Below are 23,481 nucleotides of genomic sequence, written 5' to 3'. Positions count from 1 at the left end.
GAAGGCTTCTAGTGGCACTTTATCCGCTTTTTTAAATAAAATTATTTTGCGTTTGTTTCTGATGGATTTGGAAGAAATGGTATTGAGCCTAGCTACAATGACCTTGTGATCACTAATCCCTGTATCAGTCATGATGCTCTCTATCAGCTCTGGATTGTTTGTGGCCAAGAGGTCAAGTGTGTTTTCGCAACCATTTACAATTCGCGTGGGTTCGTGGACTAACTGCTCGAAATAATTTTCGGAGAAAGCATTTAGGACAATCTCGGAAGATATTTTCTGCCTACCACCGGTTTTGAACAAGTATTTTTGCCAACATACCGAGGGTATGGCACTCTCCCTTCTTCTCTTCTTTGAAGGAGACTGCTGTCTTGTGCCATCTACACATTGGTCATACTTGCGTAATGAGCCACCCTACAATGTGGTTGTGGAGTCAGACTGACAATATCCCATATACTGGTGGCATGTCCCCTTCTTTTGGTCCTTCATACTAAGTATAGCCTTCCAAATTTCTTGCCTTTAATATTTGCAGATGATCCATGGATGGCTGAACTGTTCCCCAGTTTCCTTTGTGAAAATGGTTTTGATTTTCAATTCTAATGTTTTGCTTTCCTCATGGAGCAGGACAGGTTGGTTGTGGTTGGGGCCTCTCTTCATATTTTCTGGATCTGGGACCCATGACCACCTCCCCGTGCAAAGACCGCTACATTATCCCTTTTGTTTTTTCCAGTTTTTAGATCTGACTTGCCCTTTTATGGCTTCTACTGCGTGCGTTTTTAGCTTACTCACCTTATAGTTTGACCCTTCTGACTGGATCCGCCCACTTTTCTTGGACACTTATATCTTACACATGTAGCTTTTGAGTTGTGGGCATGATGACCTTGCTGTTTAATCTCATAACCCCCCTCAACCAATCAAGTTAATCAATCTTGCTCTTGTGCTGCAGCAAATCCATCAAAATCTATCCAGCACACTAAGAGCATGAATGCGAGACACGTAATCTGCAGTCACGTTATCCCCCTCTTCTCATGCCATTATCGGTTGAAAATAGCACAATATAGTCCATATGCCTGAACTGATGGGGTAACATGTCCCAACTAGGGGTATAGATAGCATGGACCTAGGGGCAATGGTCAGTGAAAAATGTGAGAGATTGGCCCTCAGTGTCTTCCTTAAAGCATATAGCACTACTTAATGTAGCCCTACTGTTCAATTTATACATTGAAGGAGAAAAGATGGAAATAAAAGAAATGTTCGAATGGGATTGAAATTCAAGCTGAAAAGATATCAATGATAAGATTTGCTGATGACATGGCTATCCTCAGTGAAAGTGAAGAATAATTACGAGATCTACTGAGCAGAACGAATACAGAATATGGACTGAGAGTAAAACAAACAAAGAAAGATGAAAGCAATGAGAAATAGCAGAAATGGGAACAGTGATAAACTTAACACAAGAATTGGTTATTGTGAAGTTAAGGAATTATGTTACTAGGCAGCAAAACAACCCATGACAGACAGAGCAAGGAGAATATAAAAAGCAGACTAGCACTGGCGGAAAGGGGATTTCTGAGAATGGAGGTTTGAAGCACAGCATTGTATGGTAATGAAACATGTACTGTAGAGAAGAGAATCGTAGCATTTGAGATTTGGTGCTACAGAAGAATGTTGAAAATTAGGTGGACTGAAAAGGTAAGGAGTGAGGAGATTCCTCACAGAGTAAACAAAGAAAGAAATATATGGAAAATGTTGACTAGGAGAAGGGACAGGATGGTAAGACATCAGGGAATAACTTCCAGGCTGCTAAATGGAGCTGTACACCATAAAAATTGTAGAGAAAGACAGAGATCGGAATACATCCAATAAATAATTGAGGATGTAGGTTACAACTGCTACTCTGAGATGAAAACATAGGCACAAGATAGCAATTTGTGGTGGGCCACATCAAACTAGTCAAATACTGATGATTCAAAAGTAAATCACAGTCAAATGCTGACCACTACTATTGTGATCCTTTTAATTTACAGGGCTGTTGGATACAATCCACTGTTTGTTGTAAAGCTGCATTAGTTGCAGTTTTGCTAGTGTCAGCAATGATAGACAGATGGGCTATGGATGAGAAGTGAGCCATGGTCACGGCATTCTGTAACAATCATTTGATCAGTTCAAAAGCTCATAACATTTCCTGTGACCACTGCACAGGTCGTTTCCCCTTATTATTCTTTCGGTGTCTCAGTTAGAAGTGCATGGATTTCCACAGCCTGTGTTATATGATGCTAATAGGAGTTAATCATGCCTAAAAATCTCCTTAGTTTCTTGTAAGTTGTAAGCCTAGGTATCAGCTGAATTAATTCTATCCTTTCTTCTATCAGTTTGATCCCCTCTGGTGATACAGAATGACCCAAAGATGTTACATTCTGTTGTCATATCGGACATTTCACTACCGTGCCTAATTGATACAGGGTACAAGAAATCTACTAGAGGGGTTCTTCATTTCTTTTGGTGAAGAAGAAAGTATGGAAAACAAAACAGGAGCTTGCATAAAACAGAATTGCTGACTATCCGTCATGTTTCTGTGCTACATTTTTTTTTTTTTTTAACACAAGCAGTACATGTAACATTTCAGATAACCTGAAGGGGGTAATAATAGCAGTTTTAGGGATATCCTCCATTGCCATCAGTATTTGCAAGTAAGCCTTCTGGCAGTCTATAATGCCAAAGACTGAAGCACTTAATAATGAATCTGGAAAAGCTTCTGAAATGTTCAACCTTTTTTTTTTTTTTTTTTTTTTTTTTTTTTTTTTTTTTTTTTTTCAGAACTGAATGAACTGGTAAAGCCTGTGCACTCTTTGAAGGGTGTATAATGCCCTTTGTTAACAGTATGCTTATAGCATTTTTGTAATCTGTAACTTATTAGGCGAAAGGCATCATACCTCTTAAGAGAAGGGTGGTCTCACCATAGTTTTGATTGTATGCACTGTAATCTCCCTTAATCGTGTGGTGGGTCAGGGACTGGGAAGCACTAAATGTTGTTGGTCATTGTCACTGGATACACTGTCAGTAACCTGTATGTGTGTGTAGTAGGTGCAGAAGAAGTGTAGTTGTAATAGGTAGGGGATGTCGTCAGCAGTGCTAGATGATTTCCTCAGCTTTACTTCAGCAGTGGTGTGCGCTCATCATCCTTAGTGTCCACTGAGCCCAAAGCCAGCACAGCCTGGGTCAGTAACTCATAGATGTGTCTATCTCGCCATACCGAGGGCTGTTGATGAAGTCCCATTCTGTGATTTAAATATCCTCCACGTTATGCCAATTGTCCGTGAGGTTGAAATCCACACCACTCATTGTTGGTGTCAGATGAAGGTTAAAATGAAGAAAGCTGACATTTAGCCTCTGTGGACTGATTGCATTGCACACGCAATGTCTCCTGTAATGAGGAATCTTCTTTTTGCAGTGAGAGACGTTCCTTTCTGGTGCCACTCTACAATTTATTGGTTGTGCTAGTTGATCCTCAGGGGAGGAGTGTAACTACTGAAACCTGCACATAGGGGTTTACAATGCATCTGCATGTTGTGGAACAGACTGTGTTGAAGGTCTCCCAATCAGGCCCTGAATGCTAACACCCCATCATCTACAGAAGAGCACTCCATCTTAAATCTGGATTCAAAATACAAGTGGTGGAAAAATTCTGCTCCTAACATGGATTCATTATGTCTGCTTGCATGAAAGGCCTCTTGAAAGTCTGGCTGTTGTTGAAGTCAGTGTTGTGTAAAGCAGATCTGTGCATGGTAATAATCGTCCCCTTTGCCACCTTCAATTCAGATGTGATATCTGTAGCGTAAGAAAAAGTAGTGGTGTTTGGGATTGTGCTAACTTTGAAACCCAAGTCAATGAAAAAATGCTGGTTAGTAATACAATCACATACATAGAGGTGACCATTGCAGATGATGGAAACAAGTTGGTTTGATTCACCTGCTTGTATTTTTTTTCATATTTTGATAATGTTGTGTCACCTGACGTCTAATGAAGGTCACAAGTGGTACTTGTGTGACTGCAAGGAGGAGAACACTTGCACGTGGCAGTGTCAAACCATTCATGGAACCAGCATCTCTGCACTGTGAAAGGTGAGCGACACCCGGTAGTTTGTTGTTGTCAGCTGAGCACAGTGCGTCTCAATTGCCTGAAATCGGAGCAGTGTTGAACATCTTCGGGCACACTTGGTCCTGCACAGTTGTTGCATGCTGAAGGGAAGGCCGAGACGGCTGCCGTCATTCCATTGTGTTGTGAGGCATCAGGTACTGTTGGTTCTGCTTGGTCACCAGTGACTGTTGTGTAACAAGGGCACACTTGGTCCTGCACAGTTGTTGCGTGCTGAAGGGAAGTCCTAGACGGCTGCCGTCATTCCATTGTGTTGTGAGGCATCAGGTACCGTTGGTTCTGCTTGGTCACCAGTGACTGCTGTGTAACAAGGGTGTCCACATTGCAACATGAAAACGCAATCTGCTAACTGTAACTTAACATCTTGTGTGAGTCCCTCATTACATGTTAAAGATGCTTGAATCTCGTGAGGCACTTTGCTTGTCCATCTGGGTCACAATGAATTGTTGGCCATTAATATAGCATCTACTGAAGTTTCTAGGTGATGCAAAAACTGCGAGGGCATCGGTCCATTTAATTGTTCCGAGAAAATAGCCAGTTGAATATGCAGGTCAGGCAATTTTCTCAGTCTTTGAAGTAATGCTTCCTTGGCTGCCTCAGACTTGTTAAAAGGAGGTAGTGGTAGTATAACAACACTGATGGTGGCAGCATGTTCACCAGTATGACACAGTAATGCAAAATATTTCACTGTATCATTAAAAAGTTGGAAAAGGGAGAGAAGGAAACATAGTAGGTGAATATGGATTGGAGCTAAGAAGTGAAAGAGGAAGCCGCCTGGTAGAATTTTGCACAGAGCACAACTTAATCACAGCTAACACTTGGTTCAAGAATCATAAAAGAAGGTTGTATACATGGAAGAAGCCTGGAGATACTGACAGGTTTCAGATAGATTACATAATGGTAAGACAGAGATTTAGGAACCAGGTTTTAAATTGTAAGACATTTCCAGGGGCAGATATGGACACTGATCACGATCTATTGGTTATGAACTGTAGATTAAAACTGAAGAAACTGCAAAAAGGTGGGAATTTAAGGAGATGGGACCTGATAAACTGAAAGAACCAGAGGTTGTGCAGAGTTTCAGGGAGAGCATAACGGAACAATTGGCAGAAACAGCGGAAAGAAATACAGTAGCAGAAGAACGGGTAGCTTTGAGGGATGAAGTAGTGAAGACAGCAGAGGACCTAGTAGGTAAAAAGACGAGGGGTAGTAGAAATCCTTGGGTAACAGAAGAAACACTGAATTTAATTGATGAAAGGAGAAAATATAAAAATGCAGTAAATGAAGCAGGCAAAAAGGATGTGAAAATTACCAAACAATCAGTTTAATAAGTCACGGATGCAAAATACTAACTCATATTGTCTACAGATGAATGGAAAAACTGGTAGAAGCTGACCTCGGGGAAGATCAGTTTGGATTCCGTAGAAATATTGGAACACGTGAGGCAATACTGACCCTATGACTTATCTTAGAAGCTAGATTAATGAAAGACAAACCTACATTTCTAGCATTTGTAGACTTAGAGAAAGCTTTTGACAATGTTGACTGGAATACTCTCTTTCAAATTCTGAAGGTGGCAGGAGTAAATTAAAGGGAGCGAAAGGCTATTTACAATTTGTACAGAAACCAGATGGCAGTTATAAGAGTCAAAGGGCACGAAAGGGAAGCAGTGGTTGAGAAGTGAGTGAGACAGGGTTGTAGCCTATCCCCGATGCTATTCAATCTGTATATTGAGCAAGCAGTGAAGGAAACAAAAGAAAAATTCAGAGTAGGTATTAAAATCCATGGAGAAGCAATAAAAACTTTGAGGTTCGCCAATGACATCGTAATTCTGTCAGAGACAGCAAAGGACTTGGAAGAGCAGTTGAACGGTATGGACAGTGTCTTGAAAGGAGTGTATAAGATCAACATCAACAAAATCAAAACAATGATAATGGAATGTAGTCAAATTAAGTCGGGTGATGCTGAGGGAATTAGATTAGGAAATGAGACACCGAAAAGTACTAAAGGAGTTTTGCTATTTGGGGAGCAAAATAACTGATGATGGTTGAAGTAGAGAGGATATAAAATGTAGACTGGCAATGGGAAGGAATGCGTTTCTGAAGAAGAGAAATTTATTAACATCAAGTATTGATTTACGTGTCAGGAAGTCGTTTCTGAAAGTATTTGTATGTAGCGTAGCCATCTATGGAAGTGAAACATGGACGATAACTAGTTTGGACAAGAAGAGAATAGAAGCTTTTGAAATGTGGTGCTACAGAAGAATGCTGAAGATTAGATAGGTAGATCATATAACTAATGAGGAGGCATTGAATAGGATTGGGGAGAAGAGAGGTTTGTGACACAACTTAACTAGAATAAGGGATCGGTTGGTAGGACATGTTCTGAGGCATCAAGGGATCACCAATTTAGTATTGGAGGGCAGCATGGAGGGTAAAAATCGTAGAGGGAGACCAAGAGATGAATACACTAAACAGATTCAGAAGGATGTAGGTTGCAGTAGGTACTGGGAGATGAAGAAGCTTGCACAGGATAGAGTAGCATGGAGAGCTGCATCAAACCAGTCTCAGGACTGAATACCACAACAACAACAACATCATTAAAAATTTTGTGACCAGTGAACACTGATTAATTGATAGCAAAACAAGTTTGCCACTGTTCTGATAGGAACCAAGGCAGTTTCGGTTTCATATGCTGTACGGTGGAAACACCGCAGGGTATCATTTAACCCCTCAGATGAAAATTTAATAACGGCATGAAACTTGGTTTTCTCGATTTTCAATCTCAGTCAACACACTGACCAATTTAGACAGCTATCGGTAACAAGCTGTAAGCTGTATGTTGTTGAAAATCATATCATTGTATGATTCTTGGAGTAATTGAGCTTACCAACCATGAAGGCTCAACAAAAATGTCCCAGTCTTTCACGGAAACTTACCAGTCTTGTCAAACCACGCTCGTATATTGATTTTCCAGAATAAGAGTCTCACTAGAATACAAAAGCAATAAAAAATCTAAATGTGCTGTTCATAATGTGTGTTTTAGAAATTGCCGAGGAAGAGTTATTAAGATCATTTTGTTTCTGTTATGTATATAATCAAGGTCAGATTTATATGTGAGTGTGATGATAAATGTTAACGTCTTATTCAGTTATTTAAAGAAAAATAATCACAAGTACCACAGGTGCCTTCATATTTACTTTTATTTTTGTGACTGTAAGAAATAATAGTAATGTTGGAGCTTTCTTGATTCATGCTGACCTTATCTGCCAGTATCTCGGACACATGGCACTGTTGTCAGTTGTTAAAGATGGTGGTTGTGCTTCAAATGCCCATGGCATTAGAACAGCAAAGCGTGATGTTTTATGGGGAGAGATACCGGGAAATGCAAGCCCGCATATGGGGAAAACTGTCTCGCTTTGAGAACTGTGAGCTGGTGGTGGTGTGAGTTCGATAAAGACCGTGAAGTCTTACATGACAACGCACATTTGGGGAGGTCACGTTGATCACTGACAGACGATGACAATTCCCACGTGGATGCAATGGTGAAAGCAGATTAGCATGTGCACATCATGACCATTTCCCAGGAGCTTGGCATATCATATGGGAGTGCTTACAACATCATTCATGGGTCCTTGGGTACCGGAATGTTTCATGTCAGTAGGTGCGTAAGCTGTGGATGACATGATGAAAGGCAAGTGAATGATGTCTTCACTGAATCATCTGGAATGGTACTCCAAGGAGGCTGAAGGTTTCCTGTGCCTCATTGTTACTGGTGATGAAATGCTTCATCTGTTGGGAAAGGGACGTTAACGGCCTTCTGGAATAACCGTGTACCGCTACTGCTGGATTTCATGCCACAAGGTGCAACCATCAATGCCAACAGTTATTGTACCACGCTGTCATGTCTAAAGGCTGCCACCAGATGAAGGGTCTGAGGGATTCTCAATGTGGACAACAGTGCAAGACCATGTGTGACAATCAGAGCTGCTGAAAAGCTCTGGGTATTTCACTGGGAGATTCTTGACCACCCATCATATAGTCCAGGCCTTATCTCTAGTGATTTCCACATTTTTGACCACTGAAGAAATTCCTGGCAGGGCAGTGATTCATGAGTAATTATGAAGCCAAGACAACAATTTGACAGTGGTTAAATAGTCAGCTGGATGAATTCTACTACAGAGGTATCTCAAATTTAGTGCTGCGATGTGACAGATGTGTGAATTGGTGTGGGGACTATGTGTAAAAATAGTGTAAGGTGCTTAAAATAGAGTGTATGTAGCTTACTTTTGCTAATAAAAAATATGGGCAAAGAATCTCTGATTTGCCCTCGTATCTTAGGCACAGAACAAAACAGTGGCCAGAGAGCGGTTAAGTGCCCTAAGACTGGGAACAATTGATCAGTTAAATATCAGTCCACTTTCCTATTAGATGATTGTATCACAGAGTCTATAGTTTTAATTAAAATATTTCTCCACCTAAAGTTACTTAGGTATGAAGAAAAATCGTAACAGTAGATTGACTATTAGGCAAACATTTTTGGACTTTTTCATGTTATGTTACAGCAAGCCCTGGAAGAAGCACTTGAAAGAGCTGTTGCCCAGTACAATTACCAGAGAAAGCTGTTGATGGAATCTGGCAATATATCTGATACCAGCTCAGATTCAGGATGTCATAGCACAGGTAATATAAGCAAAGAGCATAATGTGTCTAATATCACTGCAGGTTTATTAGCTTCCTATCATTAGACCAAAACTAGATGCAGATTACATAAAACTCTTATTTGACTATTTAGAAGAGTGAATTCTCAGTCAGTAGAAAATTCACTAAAAGCTTGTTTGAATTTCCTAATCAAACAGTGGAATCTCAGGTAGGAATATCAACAATGTAGGAAAAGGCAGATTGCTATTTACCGTAAGGAAAACACATTAGGTTGCAGAGAGGCACAGTTAAAAGGCACTTAAATGAAGCTTCCAGCCAAAGCTTTCAGCAGTAAATAGAAACACATACCATTCATACACACAACCAAGCACATCTCATGTACACATGACCGCCAATTCCAGCATATCGGGCCCGAGTGCAGCTATCACGTGGAATGAAACCATCAATCTGGAGGGGGCAGGGAAGGGGAAGAGGTAGTAGTGTACAGATGGGAGAGAGACGAATTCTGTCTGGTGGAGTGTGCAGGGGCTAGAATGCCAACGGGGCAGCATAAGGGGGTTGTGGGCAGGGCAGAGGGGAAAAAAAGGAGAGGAGTGGGGAAATACAGAGAGGATGTATTGGCAGAGGGCAGCAAATAAACTGGGTGGGAGATGATAATACAGAGGGAGTGAAAACTGCTGGGTGGTGGGTTACTGTAGGTTGAGGCCAGAATAATTATGGGAGCTGAGAATGTGTTACAAATATAACTCCCATCTGCACATTGAGAAAAGCTTGTGGTGGAGGGAAGGATTCGGCAGATGGATTGGGTAGTGAACCAGCCATTGAAATCAAGTGTGCTGATGCTCAGCTGAATGTTGTGCTACAGGGTGATTTACTTTGTTCATGGCCACAGTTTGGCATGGCCATTCTTCCTGGTGGACAGCTGGTTGGTAATCATACCAATATAAAAAGTTGTGCAATGATTGCAGCAGAGCTTATAAATGCGATGCATCCTTCGGACTCCAAACCCACTACCTCATTCCTCACACACCTTGCTAACTTTATTCTAACTCACACCTACTTCTCCTTTGAAGGGAAGAAAAATAAAAAGTGAATGAAGTATACAAACAAGGAATGAGAGAGGAGAAAGACTAATTGAGTTTTGTAATAAATGTCAGCTAGTAATAGTGAATACTCCCTTCAAGAATCACAAGACGAGGAGGTATACTTGGAAAAGACTGGGTGATGTGGGAAGATTTCAGATAGTTACATCATGGTCAGACAAGGATTTCTGTAATCAGATACTGATTGTAAGGCATATCCAGGAGCAGATATAGACTCAGATTACAATGTAGTAGTTATCAAGAGCAGACGGATGTTTAAGAGCTTTGTCAGGAAGAATCAGTGAACAAAGAAGTGGGACACAGAACTATTAAAGAATGACAAGACACTTGAAGTTCTCCAAAGCTATATATACGGCAATAAGGAGTAGTTCAGTAGGCAGTACAGTTGAGGAGGAATGGACATCTCTAAAAAGGGCAATCACAGAAGTGAGGAAGAAAACATAAGTAAAAAGAAGGTAATTGTGAAGAAACCATGGGTAACAGTAGAAATACTTCAGTTGATTGATGAAAGAAGGAAGTACAAAATTTACGAATACAGAAATACAAGTAATTCAGGAATGAATTAAATAGGAAGTGCGGTGAAGCTAAAATGAAATGGCTGTGTGAAAAATGTGAAGAAATCGTAAAAGAAATGATTGTCATAAGGACTGACTCAGCATATAAGAAAGTCAAAACAACCTATATTGAAATTAAAAGCAAGGGTGGTAACATTAAGAATACAATAGGAATCCCATTTTTACATGCAGGGCTGTTGCTATAACAATCAGTTTTCAGACATTGTCATAGATTTTATTTCACATACACAAAGGTTTAATTCACATACATAAATGCACACATTGATATAAATAATGAAGGTCAGAAATTATAATTTTTTTGTTGCAAAAACAAGCTTATGCTATATACACTGTTTTACTGAGAGACTTTACAACTTGAAATGTAAATGCATATATTGATATAGTGTGTCAAAATCAGATATTCTCATTTTTTGTTGCAAGAACAGACTTATGCCATATACACTGTTTTACAAAGGGAGGCTACAGCTTGAAATCTTCTACTGGATAACAGCTTTTCTTTATTAACAAATGCTTAAGATTATTCTTTAGTCTTTAAATTAGCTGTCTTGAGGTCTGAAAATTTTCCCTTCCCCATGTATTGTACCTATGTACATTACTGTTTGGTACATTATATTCAGGATTTTGTTTCACAAACATTGTTGCCTGCAGGATGTACATAGAGGAGACAGGTAGTATTTTACATTTTCTATAGATTTCTCTGCAAGGCTCTCTCCTGTTTACCTTGCCTACCACTCTTACTGCCTTTTCTATTTTTTTTTTCTTTTTCTTTCTTTTTTTTTTTTTCAGTCTGAAGAATCTCTTTGAATAATCAGCTGGTGTCCCAACCCATATCTCGATACCATACTGAAGATGTGGCTGTATCACTCTGAAGTATATTTGTCTCTAGCTGTCATGGAAGAAAGCTGAGACCCTTTTCGGTATATACACATTGGTACTGATTTTCTTGCAAATATGGTCTTTATGTTCTTTCCATGACAGGTGTCCATCAAGAATTATACCCAAAAATTTGTATTTGTTTGTGTTGTTAAGGTCCAGTGGAGGTGTAGAGTTCTATTTGTCATGACTATAGCTGGGCATAAATTGCATTGCCACTGTCTTCTGTTTATTTATGAGTATCTTATTTGCAGTAAGATAACTTGAGAGAAAATTGTAATCTATTTCACTACTGTTTGTAGTAGTTCGCATATCACAGCCCCAGCTGACAAAAGATATGTCATCAGCATAGCTTACAACCTTGCATTTTGGTTCAGTTAAATCATTTATGTACACAAGAAACAGAAAGGGATACGTGGAAAAAATACGTTGAAGGTGTGTATGAAGGGAAAGATTTCTCTGATGTGATAGAAAAAGCAAGAGGGGAACCACTATTAGAATCAGAATTTAAAACAACTCTGGAAGACTTAAAATCAAACAAGGTGGAAGGGATAGATAACATTCCCTCAGAATTTCTAAAACCATTGGGGGAAGTGGCAACAAAGCGACTATTCACTTTGGTGTTCAGAATGTATGAGTCTGCCGACATACCATCTGCCTTCTGAAAAAATATCATCCACAGAATTCTGAAGATTGCAAGAGCTGACAAATGCAAGAATTATTGCACAATCAGCTTAACAGCTCATGCATCAAAGTTGCTGACAAGAATAATATACAGAAGAATAGAAAAGAAAATTTAAATTGTGTTACATGACAATCAGTTTGTCTTTGGGAAAGAGAAAGACACCATAGGAATGAACAGTTTAATGAATATAGAATGTGGATTGAGAGAAAATTGAAGAAAGACAAAAGTAATGAGAAGTAGCAGAAATGGGAACACTAAGAAACTTAACATCAGGATTGATGGTCACAAGTTAAGGAATTCTGCTACCTAGGCAGCAAAGTAAGAAATGATGGATAGAGCAAGGAGGGAGTCAAAAACAGACTAGCACTAGCAAAAAGGTCATTCCTGGCCAAGGGAAATCTACTAGTATCAAACATAGGCCTTAATTTAAGATGTGGTGCTATAGACAAATGTTGAAAATTAGGTGGACTGATAAGATATAACGAATGAGGAGGTTCTGCGCAGAATCAGAGAAGAAAAGAATATGTGGAAGACAAGGAAAAGGAGCTGGATGATAGGACATATTTTGTCAGGGAATGCGTTGTATGGAACTAAAGGAGCTGTAAAGGGCAAAAACTGTAGAGTTTACATGCAGTAAATGATTGAGGACATAGGTTGCAAGTGCTACTCTGAGATGAAGAGTTTGGCTCAGGGGGAAAAAAAAAAGTATCCATGGCATAGCCATGGGCACCTGCATGGCACCCTCCTATGCCAACCTTTTTATTGGCCATCCAGAGTAGATCTTCTTAGTCCCCCAAAACACTAAACACCAAGTCTGGTTCACATTCATTGATGATATCTTCATGATTTGGACTCAGAGCCAAGACACCCTATCTTCGTTCATTCACAACCTCAACACCTTCTCCCCCAACCACGTCACGTGGTCCTCCTCAACCAAGTGTGTCACCTTCCTAGATGTTGAGCTGCTTCTCTTTGAAGGCTCTATCTACACTGCTGCCAACAATAAACCCACCAACCACACCTGCATTTTGACAGCTGTCATCCCTTTCACACCAAGAAATCCCTCCCATACTGCCTAGATACCTGGGGGTGGCATATTTGCAGTGGAAAAAACTCCCTTGCTCAGTACGCTGTACGTCTTACTAAGGCCTTCACAGGTAGGCACTATCCCCCAGACCTAGTCTGCAAATAGATCTTCCACGCCATTTTCCCTTTCACCCCCAATCCTACCACCACCCACAAGAACCAGCCAAAAAGGAGTGTCCTCTTCATCACCCAATACCACCCTGGACTGGAACAACTGAACCACATCCTTCACCAGGGTTTTGATTACCTTTCATCATGCCCTGAAATGAGGGACATCCTACCCGAGATACTTCCCACCCCTCCTCCCATCGCTCACCCAACCTCTACAACATCCTAGTCCATCCCTATGATGCACTTCCTATCCCAACCCTACGCCAAAAGGACCATACCTCTGTGGAAGACCCAGGTGCAAAACTTGCCCAATCCACCCACCCAATACTTCCTATTCCAGTACTGTCACAGGTTTATCCTACCCTATCAGGGACCATGCCACCTGTGAAAGCAGCCATGCCGTTCACCAGCTCTGCTGCAATAATTGCACAGCTATTTATATTGGTATGACTACCAACCACTGTCCAGCAAGGTGAATGGCCATTGCCAAACTGTGGCCAAGAGCAAAGTAAACCACCCTGTGGTACAACATGCAACTGAACGTAACACACTTGGCTTAAATGGTTGCTTCTCTACTGAAGCCATCTGAATTCTTCCCTCCACCAGCAGCTTTTCTTAAATGCACAGGTGGGAGTTATCCTTACAACAAATTCTGTGCTCCCATAATGATCCTGGCCTTAACCTACAGTAACATGATATCCCCACACCTTCCACCCAACAGTTACCACCCTCTCTGTCCCATCATCTCCCACTCTGTTTATCTGCCACCCTCTGTCAACTTATCAGCCGTCTTTCCCCACTCCTCTCCTTTTTGCTCCTTTTTCCCCGCCTCCCTGCCCGACAACCTCCTTACACTGCGTCTGTTAGCATTCTAGCTCAAGATTGCTGGTTCCATCCCATGTGGTAGTTGAATACTGGCCCCAGATGCTGGTGTTGGTGGTTATGTGTGCCTGAGGCATGCTTGCTTGCGTGTATGAAAGATTTGTGTCTCCCTTTTACTGATGAGGATTGTGGCTGAAAGCTTTATTTAAGTGTCTTTTAATTGTGTTTGTCTGCAACTTAATGTATCTTCTTTACAGTAAGTATCGATCTGTCTTTTCCTGCAGTGTTGTCTGAATTACCTAGCTTCACTAATAATTACCTAAATCAAGAGTGATATTTTTCATTATAAAAAGTTTATGTACTGTTGAGTAGTCTCCTAACTTAAGTTATATTTTATTGTAATACAAAATCAACAGATACTCCATTTTTTGTAATTACCATATTAATTGTGTTAAGTACATAAACCAAACTATGAAGTCTGTTTGGAATGTAAGTTTTGATCCTGTCTGGTGCATGAAGGAGTGGAAATATTGGTGACATCAGCATACTTTTGTCACCTGGCTCAATGTGTGCCAGGCAGTGTTCCAGAAACGTTATTGAACAAATTTTTGCACTGTAATTGTAAACCAAAATGGACACCATCATTAAAAGTACTGTCACCTTGAATGATGTGCTGTAAGTCACTGTGTGTATATTGTTGTTGTTGTTGTTGTTGTTGTGGTCTTCAGTCCAGAGACTGGTTTGATGCAGCTCTCCATGCTACTCTATCCTGAGCAAGGTTCTTCATCTCTCAGTACCTACTGCAACCTACATCCTTCTGGATCTGTTTAGTGTATTCATCTCTTGGTCTCCCTCTGCGATTCTTACCCTCCATGCTGCTGTCCAATACTAAATTGGTGATCCCTTGATGCCTCAGAATATGCCCTACCAACCAATCCCTTCTTCTAGTCAAGTTGTGCCACAAACTTCTCTTCTCCCCAATCCTATTCAATACCTCCTCATTAGTTATGTGATCTACCCATCTCATTTTCAGCATTCTTCTGTAGCACCACATTTCGAAAGCTTCTATTCTCTTCTTGTCGATGCTATTTATTGTCCATGTTTCACTTCCATACATGGCTACACTCCATACAAATACTTTCAGAAACCACTTCCTGACATTAAAATCTATACTGGATGTTAACAAATTTCTCTCTTTCAGAAATCCTTTCCTTGCCATTGCCAGTCTACATTTTATATCCTCTCTACTTTGACCATCATCAGTTATTTTGCTCCCCAAATAGCAAAACTCCTTTACTACTTTAAGTGTCTCATTTCCTAATCTAATTCCTTCAGCATCACCCGACTTAATTCCATTATCCTCGTTTTGCTTTTGTTGATGTTCATCTTATATCTTCCTTTCAAGACACTGTCCATTCCATTCAACTGCTCTTCCAAGTCCTACGCTTTCTCTGACAGAAGTACAATGTCATTGGTGAACCTCTGAAGCTTTTATTTCTTCTCCATGGATTTTAATACCTACTCCAAATTTTTCTTTTGTTTCCTTTACTGCTTGCTCAATATACAGATTGAATAACATTGGGGAGAGGCTACAACCCTGTCTCACTCCTTTCCCAACCACTGCTTCCCTTTCGTGTCCCTCAACTCTTATAATTGCCATCTGGTTTCTGTACAAATTGTAAATGGCCTTTCGCTCCCTGTATATTACCCCTGCCACCTTCAGAATATGAAAGAGAGTATTCCGGTCAACATTGTCAAAAGCTTTCTACAAATGCTAAAAACATAAGTTTGCCTTTTCTTAATCTAGCTTCTAAGATAAGTCATAGGGTCAGCATTGCCTCACATGTTCCAATATTTCTATGGAATCCAAACTGATCTTCCCCAAGGTCGGCTTCTACCAGTTTTTCCATTCGTCTGTAAAGAATTCATGTTAGTATTTTCCAGCAGTGGCTTATTAAACTGATAGTTTGGTAATTTTCACATCTGTCAACACCTGATTTCTTTGGGATTGGAATTTATATGAAAAACATAAAAGCTCTAGAAACCCTTAGTGAACATTGGGCACTATATAGAGAGAAAATTACGAATGATAATGCTTTAAGAAAGGGTGCTGTTTTTTTATCAGACCAATGGCCATGGTGGTGGAAGAAGTAGATGACCATCTGTTGTGACAAATGAACTTGTTCCAAAGGTTAATGACAGAATCAGAGAAAATTGACAGTGCATAGTGAGTCCCATAACTTATGACTGATGCAGGAGAATATCAAACCATGTGACAGCTCACAGATGGCATAATACTACAATGTTGTTGTTGTTGTGGTCTTCAGTCCTGAAACCAGTTTGATGCAGCTCTCCATGCTACTCTATCCTATGCAAGCCTCTTCATCTCCCAGTACCCACTGCAACCTACATCCTTCTGAATCTGCGTAGTGTAGTCATCTCTTGGTCTCCCTCTACGATTTTTACCGTCCACGCTGCCCTCCAATACTAAATTGGTGATCCCTTGATGCCTCAGAACATGTCCTACCAATCGATCCCTTCTTCTGGTAAAGTTGTGCCACAAACTTCTCTTCTCCCCAATCCTATTCAATACTTCCTCATTAGTTATGTGATCTACCCATCTAATCTTCAGCATTCTTCTGTAGCACCACATTTCGAAAGCTTCTATTCTCTTCTTGCCAGTCTACATTTTATATCGTCTCTACTTCGACTATCATCAGTTACTTTGCTCCCCAAATAGCAATACTCCTTTACTACTTTAAGTGTCTCATTTCCTAATCTAATACCCTCAACATCACCCGACTTAATTCGACTACATTCCACGTTTTGCTTTTGTTGATATTCATCTTATATTCTTCTTTCAAGACACTATCCATTCCGTTCAACTGCTCTTCCAAGTATACAACCTCCTTTCATGATTCTGAAACCAAGTGTTTGCTATGATTAAGTTGTGCTCTGTGCAAAATTCTACCAGGCGGCTTCCTCTTTCATTTCTTAACCCCAATCCATATTCACCTATTATGTTTCCTTCTCTCCCTTTTCCTACACTTGAATTCCAATCACCCATGACTATTAAATTTTCGTCTCCCTTCACTATCTGAATAATTTCTTTTATTTCATCATACATTTCTTCAATTTCTTTGTCATCTGCAGAGCTAGTTGGCATATAAACTTGTACTACTGTAGTAGGTGTGGGCTTCGTATCTATCTTGGCCACAATAATGCGTTCACTATGCTGTTTGTAGTAGCTTACCCACATTCCTATTTTCCTATTCATTATTTAACGTACTCCTGCATTACCCCTATTTGATTTTGTGTTTATAACCCTGTAGTCACCTGACCAGAAGTCTTGTTCCTCCTGCCACCGAACTTCACTAATTCCCACTATATCTAACTTTAACCAATCCATTTCCCTTTTTAGATTTTCTAACCTACCTGCCCGATTAAGGGATCTTACATTCCACGCTCCGATCTGCAGAATGCCAGTTTTCTTTCTCCTGATAACGACATCCTCTTTAGTAGTCCCTGCCCGGAGATCCGAATGGGGGACTATTTTACCTCCGGAATATTTTACCCAAGAGAACGCCATCATCATTTAATCATACAGTAAAGGTGCATGCCCTTGGGAAAAATTACGGCCGTAGTTTCCCCTTGCTTTCAGCCGTTCGAAGTACGAGCACAGCAAGGCCGTTTTGGTTATTGTTACAAGGCCAGATCAGTCAATCATCCAGACTGTTGCCCCTGCAACTACTGAAAAGACTGCTGCCCCTCTTCAGGAACCACATGTTTGTCTGGCCTCTCAACAGATACCCCTCCGTAGTGGTTGAACCTACGGTACGGCTATATGTATCGCTGAGGCACGCAAGCCTCCCCACCAACAGCAAGGTCCATGGTTCATGGGGGCATTGAAGACATTGAAAAACTCATTCCTCAGTGACATGTCTTGATATAGGAAGCAATTAACTAGCAAAATCGCTGGCAGTTGTTTTGCATTTATAAAATGTAATAAAAACACTTAATATACTAGTGAAAACAATCAATTATTGACAAAATTATTTAATTGATCCTTAGGTCTTCAGCCCTTGGTTTGGTTTAGACACATTGTGACTTCTTTACCATACGGACTCATGCCAAAACTGAACTGCTAAAATCCCTGGAATCTCTGAATACCTTCTCCCAATTAAATTTCACATGGTCCTATTCCGTATCCCATGCCACTTTCCTTGAAGTTGATCTTGTCCCCACCAAAGGCCAGCTACACACTTCCATCCACAGTAAACGTACCAACAAATAGCAGTACTCACATTTTGACAGTTGCCATTCTTTCCATGTTAAATGTTGTCTCCCATACAGCCTTGGCATACGGGGCAAACTTATTTGTAAGGATGCAGACTCTTTACAGCGGTGCACCACCATTCTCACCTCAGCCTTCACTGCATATTATTACCCCACCATCCTAGTTAAAAAGCAGATTTCTTGGGCCATCACATCCAATCTGGTACTGCAGATCCCTCCAAAAAAAACAACTTCGGAGCACATCATTGGTGACTCAGTATTATCTTGATGTAGAATGTGTTAATCAGCTACTTTGACAGGGCCATGACTTCCTAAAATCATGCCCTGAAATGAGATCCATTCTGTCTGAAATTTGGACCACCACAACTAGAATAGCTTTCCATGACCCTCCCAATCTCCACAATATTCTTGTCAGACCCTACGCTCCTTCTGCACCCATCTCCCTCCCATATGGTTCCTACTCCTTTGACGATCCCCACTGCAAGACTCACCCTATGCACCCTCCTACCACCACCTATAACAGCCCTGTAACTGGCAAAATATATGCTAACATAAGGAGAGCCACCTGTGAAATGACATGTCATATACCAGCTGTTATGTAAACACTGTTCAGCCTTCTATGTCGGCATGACTACCACCAAATTATCAATTAGGAAGAATGGACACAGGCAGAGGGTGCGTACTGACAACTCACAATATTCTGTTGCAGAGCATACTCTACAACATGGCATTCGTGACCTTGGTGCCTGTTCCACCACACACATCATCTGGATTCTTCATTCAGACACCAGTTTCTCAAAACTCCGAAGGTGGGAATTAGCTCTACAACATGTCCTTGGTTCTCACCACCTACCTGGCCTTAATTTATGTTAATTTCTTCTGTCTCAGCATTTCTTCACTATAGCTACTCTTTGCTTCACTCCGTTTTAGTTTTCTACATCTTTCATTGTCTTACCCATCTGTGTGTGTTCTGCCCCCCTCCCACCTCTATTATGTACAATGCACTTAGCTTTTCACTCTTATTAACCCATGAATGACGTTTAAACAATAATTTTGTCTGCATATTACCCTGTCTTCCACCTTTAAGCCCTCAGGTTTTCAAATCTCGTCTGATGCAGTCCTCAACAATCAGTCTTTCCTTCTCATCTCATATGGTAAGTCTCCCTTGATCCCCAGTTCTGAGTGACTTTTCTGAAATCTGCCCCTTTTCCTAGACCTCTCCAGTCCTTTTTCTTCACCTGTCTTCCTTACCCTTCAATGCTTCTGCCTGAAAAAGGAGTCACTGGCTCCAAAAGCATGTCATTTACAACCATCTTTTATGTGTGTGTTCTGCTAGTGCTTGGTGAGAACAGTTAAATAATTTTCTTAACATACTAGTGATTTTTATGAATTAGTGGAACTTACTTTCTGGATAGCCGTCATACTTTTGCTGAAAACAAAATCTGCAGCTGTGGTGTAACCATATCCTCTGATGTATAGCTATTGTATTATATATATAATCCTCTGATGTATAGCTACTATATTATATATATAGCTATAGTAGTAGTAAATCTGGATTTTTGCAATAGTAAATCTGGCTTTTTGCAGATGATGCAGTTATCTATAATGAAGTACTATCTGAGAGAAACTGCACAATTACTCAGTCGGATTTTGATAACATTTCAATGTTATGCAGAGACTGGCAACTAGCTTTAAATGTTCAGAAGTGTAAAATTTTGTACTTCACAAAACAAAACAAAAATGTAGTATCCTGTGACTACAATATCAGTGAGTCACTGTTTGAATCAGCCAACTCTTATAAATGTCTGGGTGTAACACTTTGTAGGGATGTAAAATAGAATGATCACATTGGTTCAGTTGTGGGTAAAGTAGCTGGTAGATTTTGGTTTATTGGTAGAACAATGGGAAAGTGCTGTCAGTCTGCAAAGGAGATTGCTTACAAATCACTCATGCAGCCCATCCTAGAATATTGCTCAAGTGTGTGGGACCTATACTAAATAGGACTAATGGGGGATATTGACTGTATACAGAGAAGGGCAGCATGAATGGTTACATGTTTTTTTAATCCGTAGTTTAGTGTCACGGAGATACTGATGGAACTGAAATGGCAGACTCTTGAAGACAGACTTTTTTTGAGAGGCCATGTGATTTTTTTATTTCTAACATGTGGAAAAGTTTGTCGCAAGTGTTGTTGTGATATTTAGAGAATTATACCAAGCTGACATCCGAGCTGGTCCCATATGTGTTCCATTGGGGCAGATCTGGAGATTATGCTCACTTGAGCACCACACAGACACTTCATAGGGACATGTACCATGTGTGGATGAGAATTTTCACATTGAAACACTGTTACACGAGAGGTAAAATGTAAGGACACGGACTGTCCTTCACATGCCATTCTGCTGTCATAGTTCCCTCAGTTACCACCAGCTGTGACCTAAAGTCATACCTGATGGCTCCCCACATGATGACACCAGGAGTAACACCACTGTGCCTCTCCAAAACATCAGAGAAATGTTACTCTGCCAAGGTTGCTGCCATACTAGAAGACAATTGTCTTCCAGGGTATTGTACAACTATGATTCATCAATGAACACAGATGGCAGACACAGATATGAAATAATGTTGGTCTACTTGGTGCACAATATGGTGATCCTCCTATGTGGTGGTAAGATGTGATTGACTCGAGTCTTGATGATGTGGACATCTGCCCTCATGTTCCCATGCAGTCCGGCATCAAGTCACTGTCACATTCAAATGCTTCACAAAACTGAATATCACACAATTTGACTAGCCGATCAAATGGAGACTCACAATGAGACCTCTCTCAAACAGCCAGAGGCTGATAACACTGTCTCACACAATTACATGGCATCTCCATGTTCTTCACAGAGATCATCAATACCCGACACTGTTTATACCCCTTACATACCCTGCCAGGCCTGGTAACAACACTAATGCTCTCTGGTGGCTTTTCTACATTTCACAGTGTTGCAACTGTAAGCATTTACATATTTACTGATGTTTGCAGAATTAGTTATGTGCTACTTGACACAGTCATGTTGGTCAAATATCTAGACGTAATGCTGCAAAGCGATATGAAACACAATGAGCATGTAAGGCCTATAGTACGGAAGGCAAATGGTCAGTTGTGATTTATCGGGAGTATTTTAGGTAAGTTAAGCTCATCTATAAAGGTGCCATCTATAGAACACTCGTGCGGCCCATTCTTGAAAACTGCTTAAGTGTTTGGGATATCCACCAGATTGGACTGAAGGATGACATGAAAGTAATTCAGAGGCATGCTGCAAGATTTGTTACTGGTAGGGCTTATCAACGCATGACTATGGAGAAGCATCGTGTACACAAACGAGAATCCCAGGGAAAAATGCAACATTGTTTTCACAAAACACTATTGAGAAAATTTAGAGAACAGACATTTGCAGCTGACAGCAGAGCTATTCTACTGCTGTCAACATTCATTTTGCATAAGGACCATGAGGACAAGGTAAGATAAATTGGAGCTTGTACAGAGGACTGTAGACAGTTGTTTTCCCCTCACACCAGTTTGTGAGTGGAACAGAAATGGGAATGACTAGTAGTAGTAGTAGTAGCAGCAGCAGCAGCAGCAATGTAAGGTACCATCTGCCATACACCATGTGGTAGGTCGTGGAGTGTGTCTGTAGATGTAGAAAGTGTGTCCATGTACAAACATACATCGACATTTGTCAGGTAATGTAGTTGAGGTATTGAAAAGTCGACAGATATTTAAACAAGATTGAAATCACACTAGAATCTGGACCAGTGCTGTTCCTTGAGCTAACAAACCACCAAAAACACATATGAGAGTTCATAATTCTGCAGCTCAGTATGGGTGTTTACCAGTGTGTGTCTATTTGTATATTTTCATTAGTCTATTGGCTGAGAGAAGAGACCCAAATTTTAAGAAAGATTTCAATTTTGTTCATGTGCCAGTTAATAAGGATTAGGCACTGAAGTGAAGCACATATCAGTGACTGATTGAAGTGAAGCACATATCAGTTCCTGCTTCACAGCCTACACTATCTGGATACAACCTACCAACACCAGTTTTTCTGAATTATGAAGGTGGGAACTCTCCCTACATTCCCGTAGCCCCCTTGCCCTCAGCCTTTACCGGTCGCTCTCTTGCACCTATCTATCTTCTTTCCTGCTCCCACTCCAGAATAACACAGTCTTCTGTTCTGTGCCGCCCCCCCCCCCCCCCTTCCCAAACCTCTCAACTGCACATAGAGACTGTGGTTTGTGTGTGTGTGTGTGTGTGTGTGTGTGTGTGTGTGTGTGTGTGTGTGTGTGTGTGTGTGTGTTTAATATTCCATTTGTATTAACTCTTAAAGTAAATAGCCATATTTGTGTTTTTCAGAGTCAACAGGGTCTGCCTTTACATTATCAACAGGCAAAGATCAGTATTCTGAGTGGACCTCAACCTCACCACATGTTAAACAACACTTATTAAAATATGGTAATAAGTAGAGAAACTTGTTGGTGTTATTGACTGGCATTAATAGATGGCACCAAGTGCTGATTAAGTACTGATATTTATAAAATAGCTGTAATTATATTATTGCTGCTGACAACCAACTTGTCTAAGTTTGCAGATGTATCATTTGTCTACTGAATATATAGCAGAAAATTAAATAAGGTGTGGGTGTGTATTTTGATTCAGAATCAAGCTAAACTGAAATAAAACATCACATCATCTCCACTTTTCCTTCAGTGTTATGTGTTCAACAGTCATTGCATAATGAAAAGAATTCTGTGGAAACAAGTAAAAATTTGTGATGAGCTGGACTTGTTGCCTGTGAATTCATTTCAGTGCCCAATTACAATCGATGTCAGAATTTATTCCATCATTTATGTGTGCAGCTGTCAGATCAAGAATGGTGTCTGTTCTTTACATAATCATAAATACACTCTGAAGTCTGTCATGTCTTTAAGATGCGTGCAGTTAAAATACTTAATAAAAATTAAAGTTTCATTATTTTCTTTGCTTAAATAACCTTTGAAAATCATGCAGTGTGTTATCAAATCCTATTGCAGGCTTCTATGCGTTGTATGGGGTACTTTGTAAATAAAGT

At 40.3% G+C, this 23,481-nt stretch overlaps 1 protein-coding gene across 2 annotated transcripts in view; it reads left to right on the top strand.

The window, feature by feature from the left end:
- The window catches only part of LOC126335306 (heat shock factor protein 5-like), a 40,776-nt gene extending 17,547 nt beyond the window's left edge, over positions 1–23,229 (top strand). The window contains exons 2-3 of one of the 2 annotated variants that reach the window (XM_049998437.1): positions 8,717–8,834; positions 22,767–23,229. In XM_049998437.1, the coding sequence (XP_049854394.1) occupies positions 8,717–8,834; positions 22,767–22,876 (228 nt within the window). In that variant the 3' untranslated portion in view covers positions 22,877–23,229. Of the gene's footprint in view, positions 1–8,716; positions 8,835–11,277; positions 11,349–22,766 lie in introns of those variants that run through there. The other variant, XM_049998439.1, reaches the window with a different exon arrangement.
- Positions 23,230–23,481: the final 252 nt, after the last annotated feature.

The sequence above is a fragment of the Schistocerca gregaria genome, chromosome 2 (assembly GCF_023897955.1).
Source record: "Schistocerca gregaria isolate iqSchGreg1 chromosome 2, iqSchGreg1.2, whole genome shotgun sequence".
NCBI lineage: Eukaryota > Metazoa > Arthropoda > Insecta > Orthoptera > Acrididae > Schistocerca > Schistocerca gregaria.
This window is presented reverse-complemented; position numbering and strand designations above follow the sequence as displayed.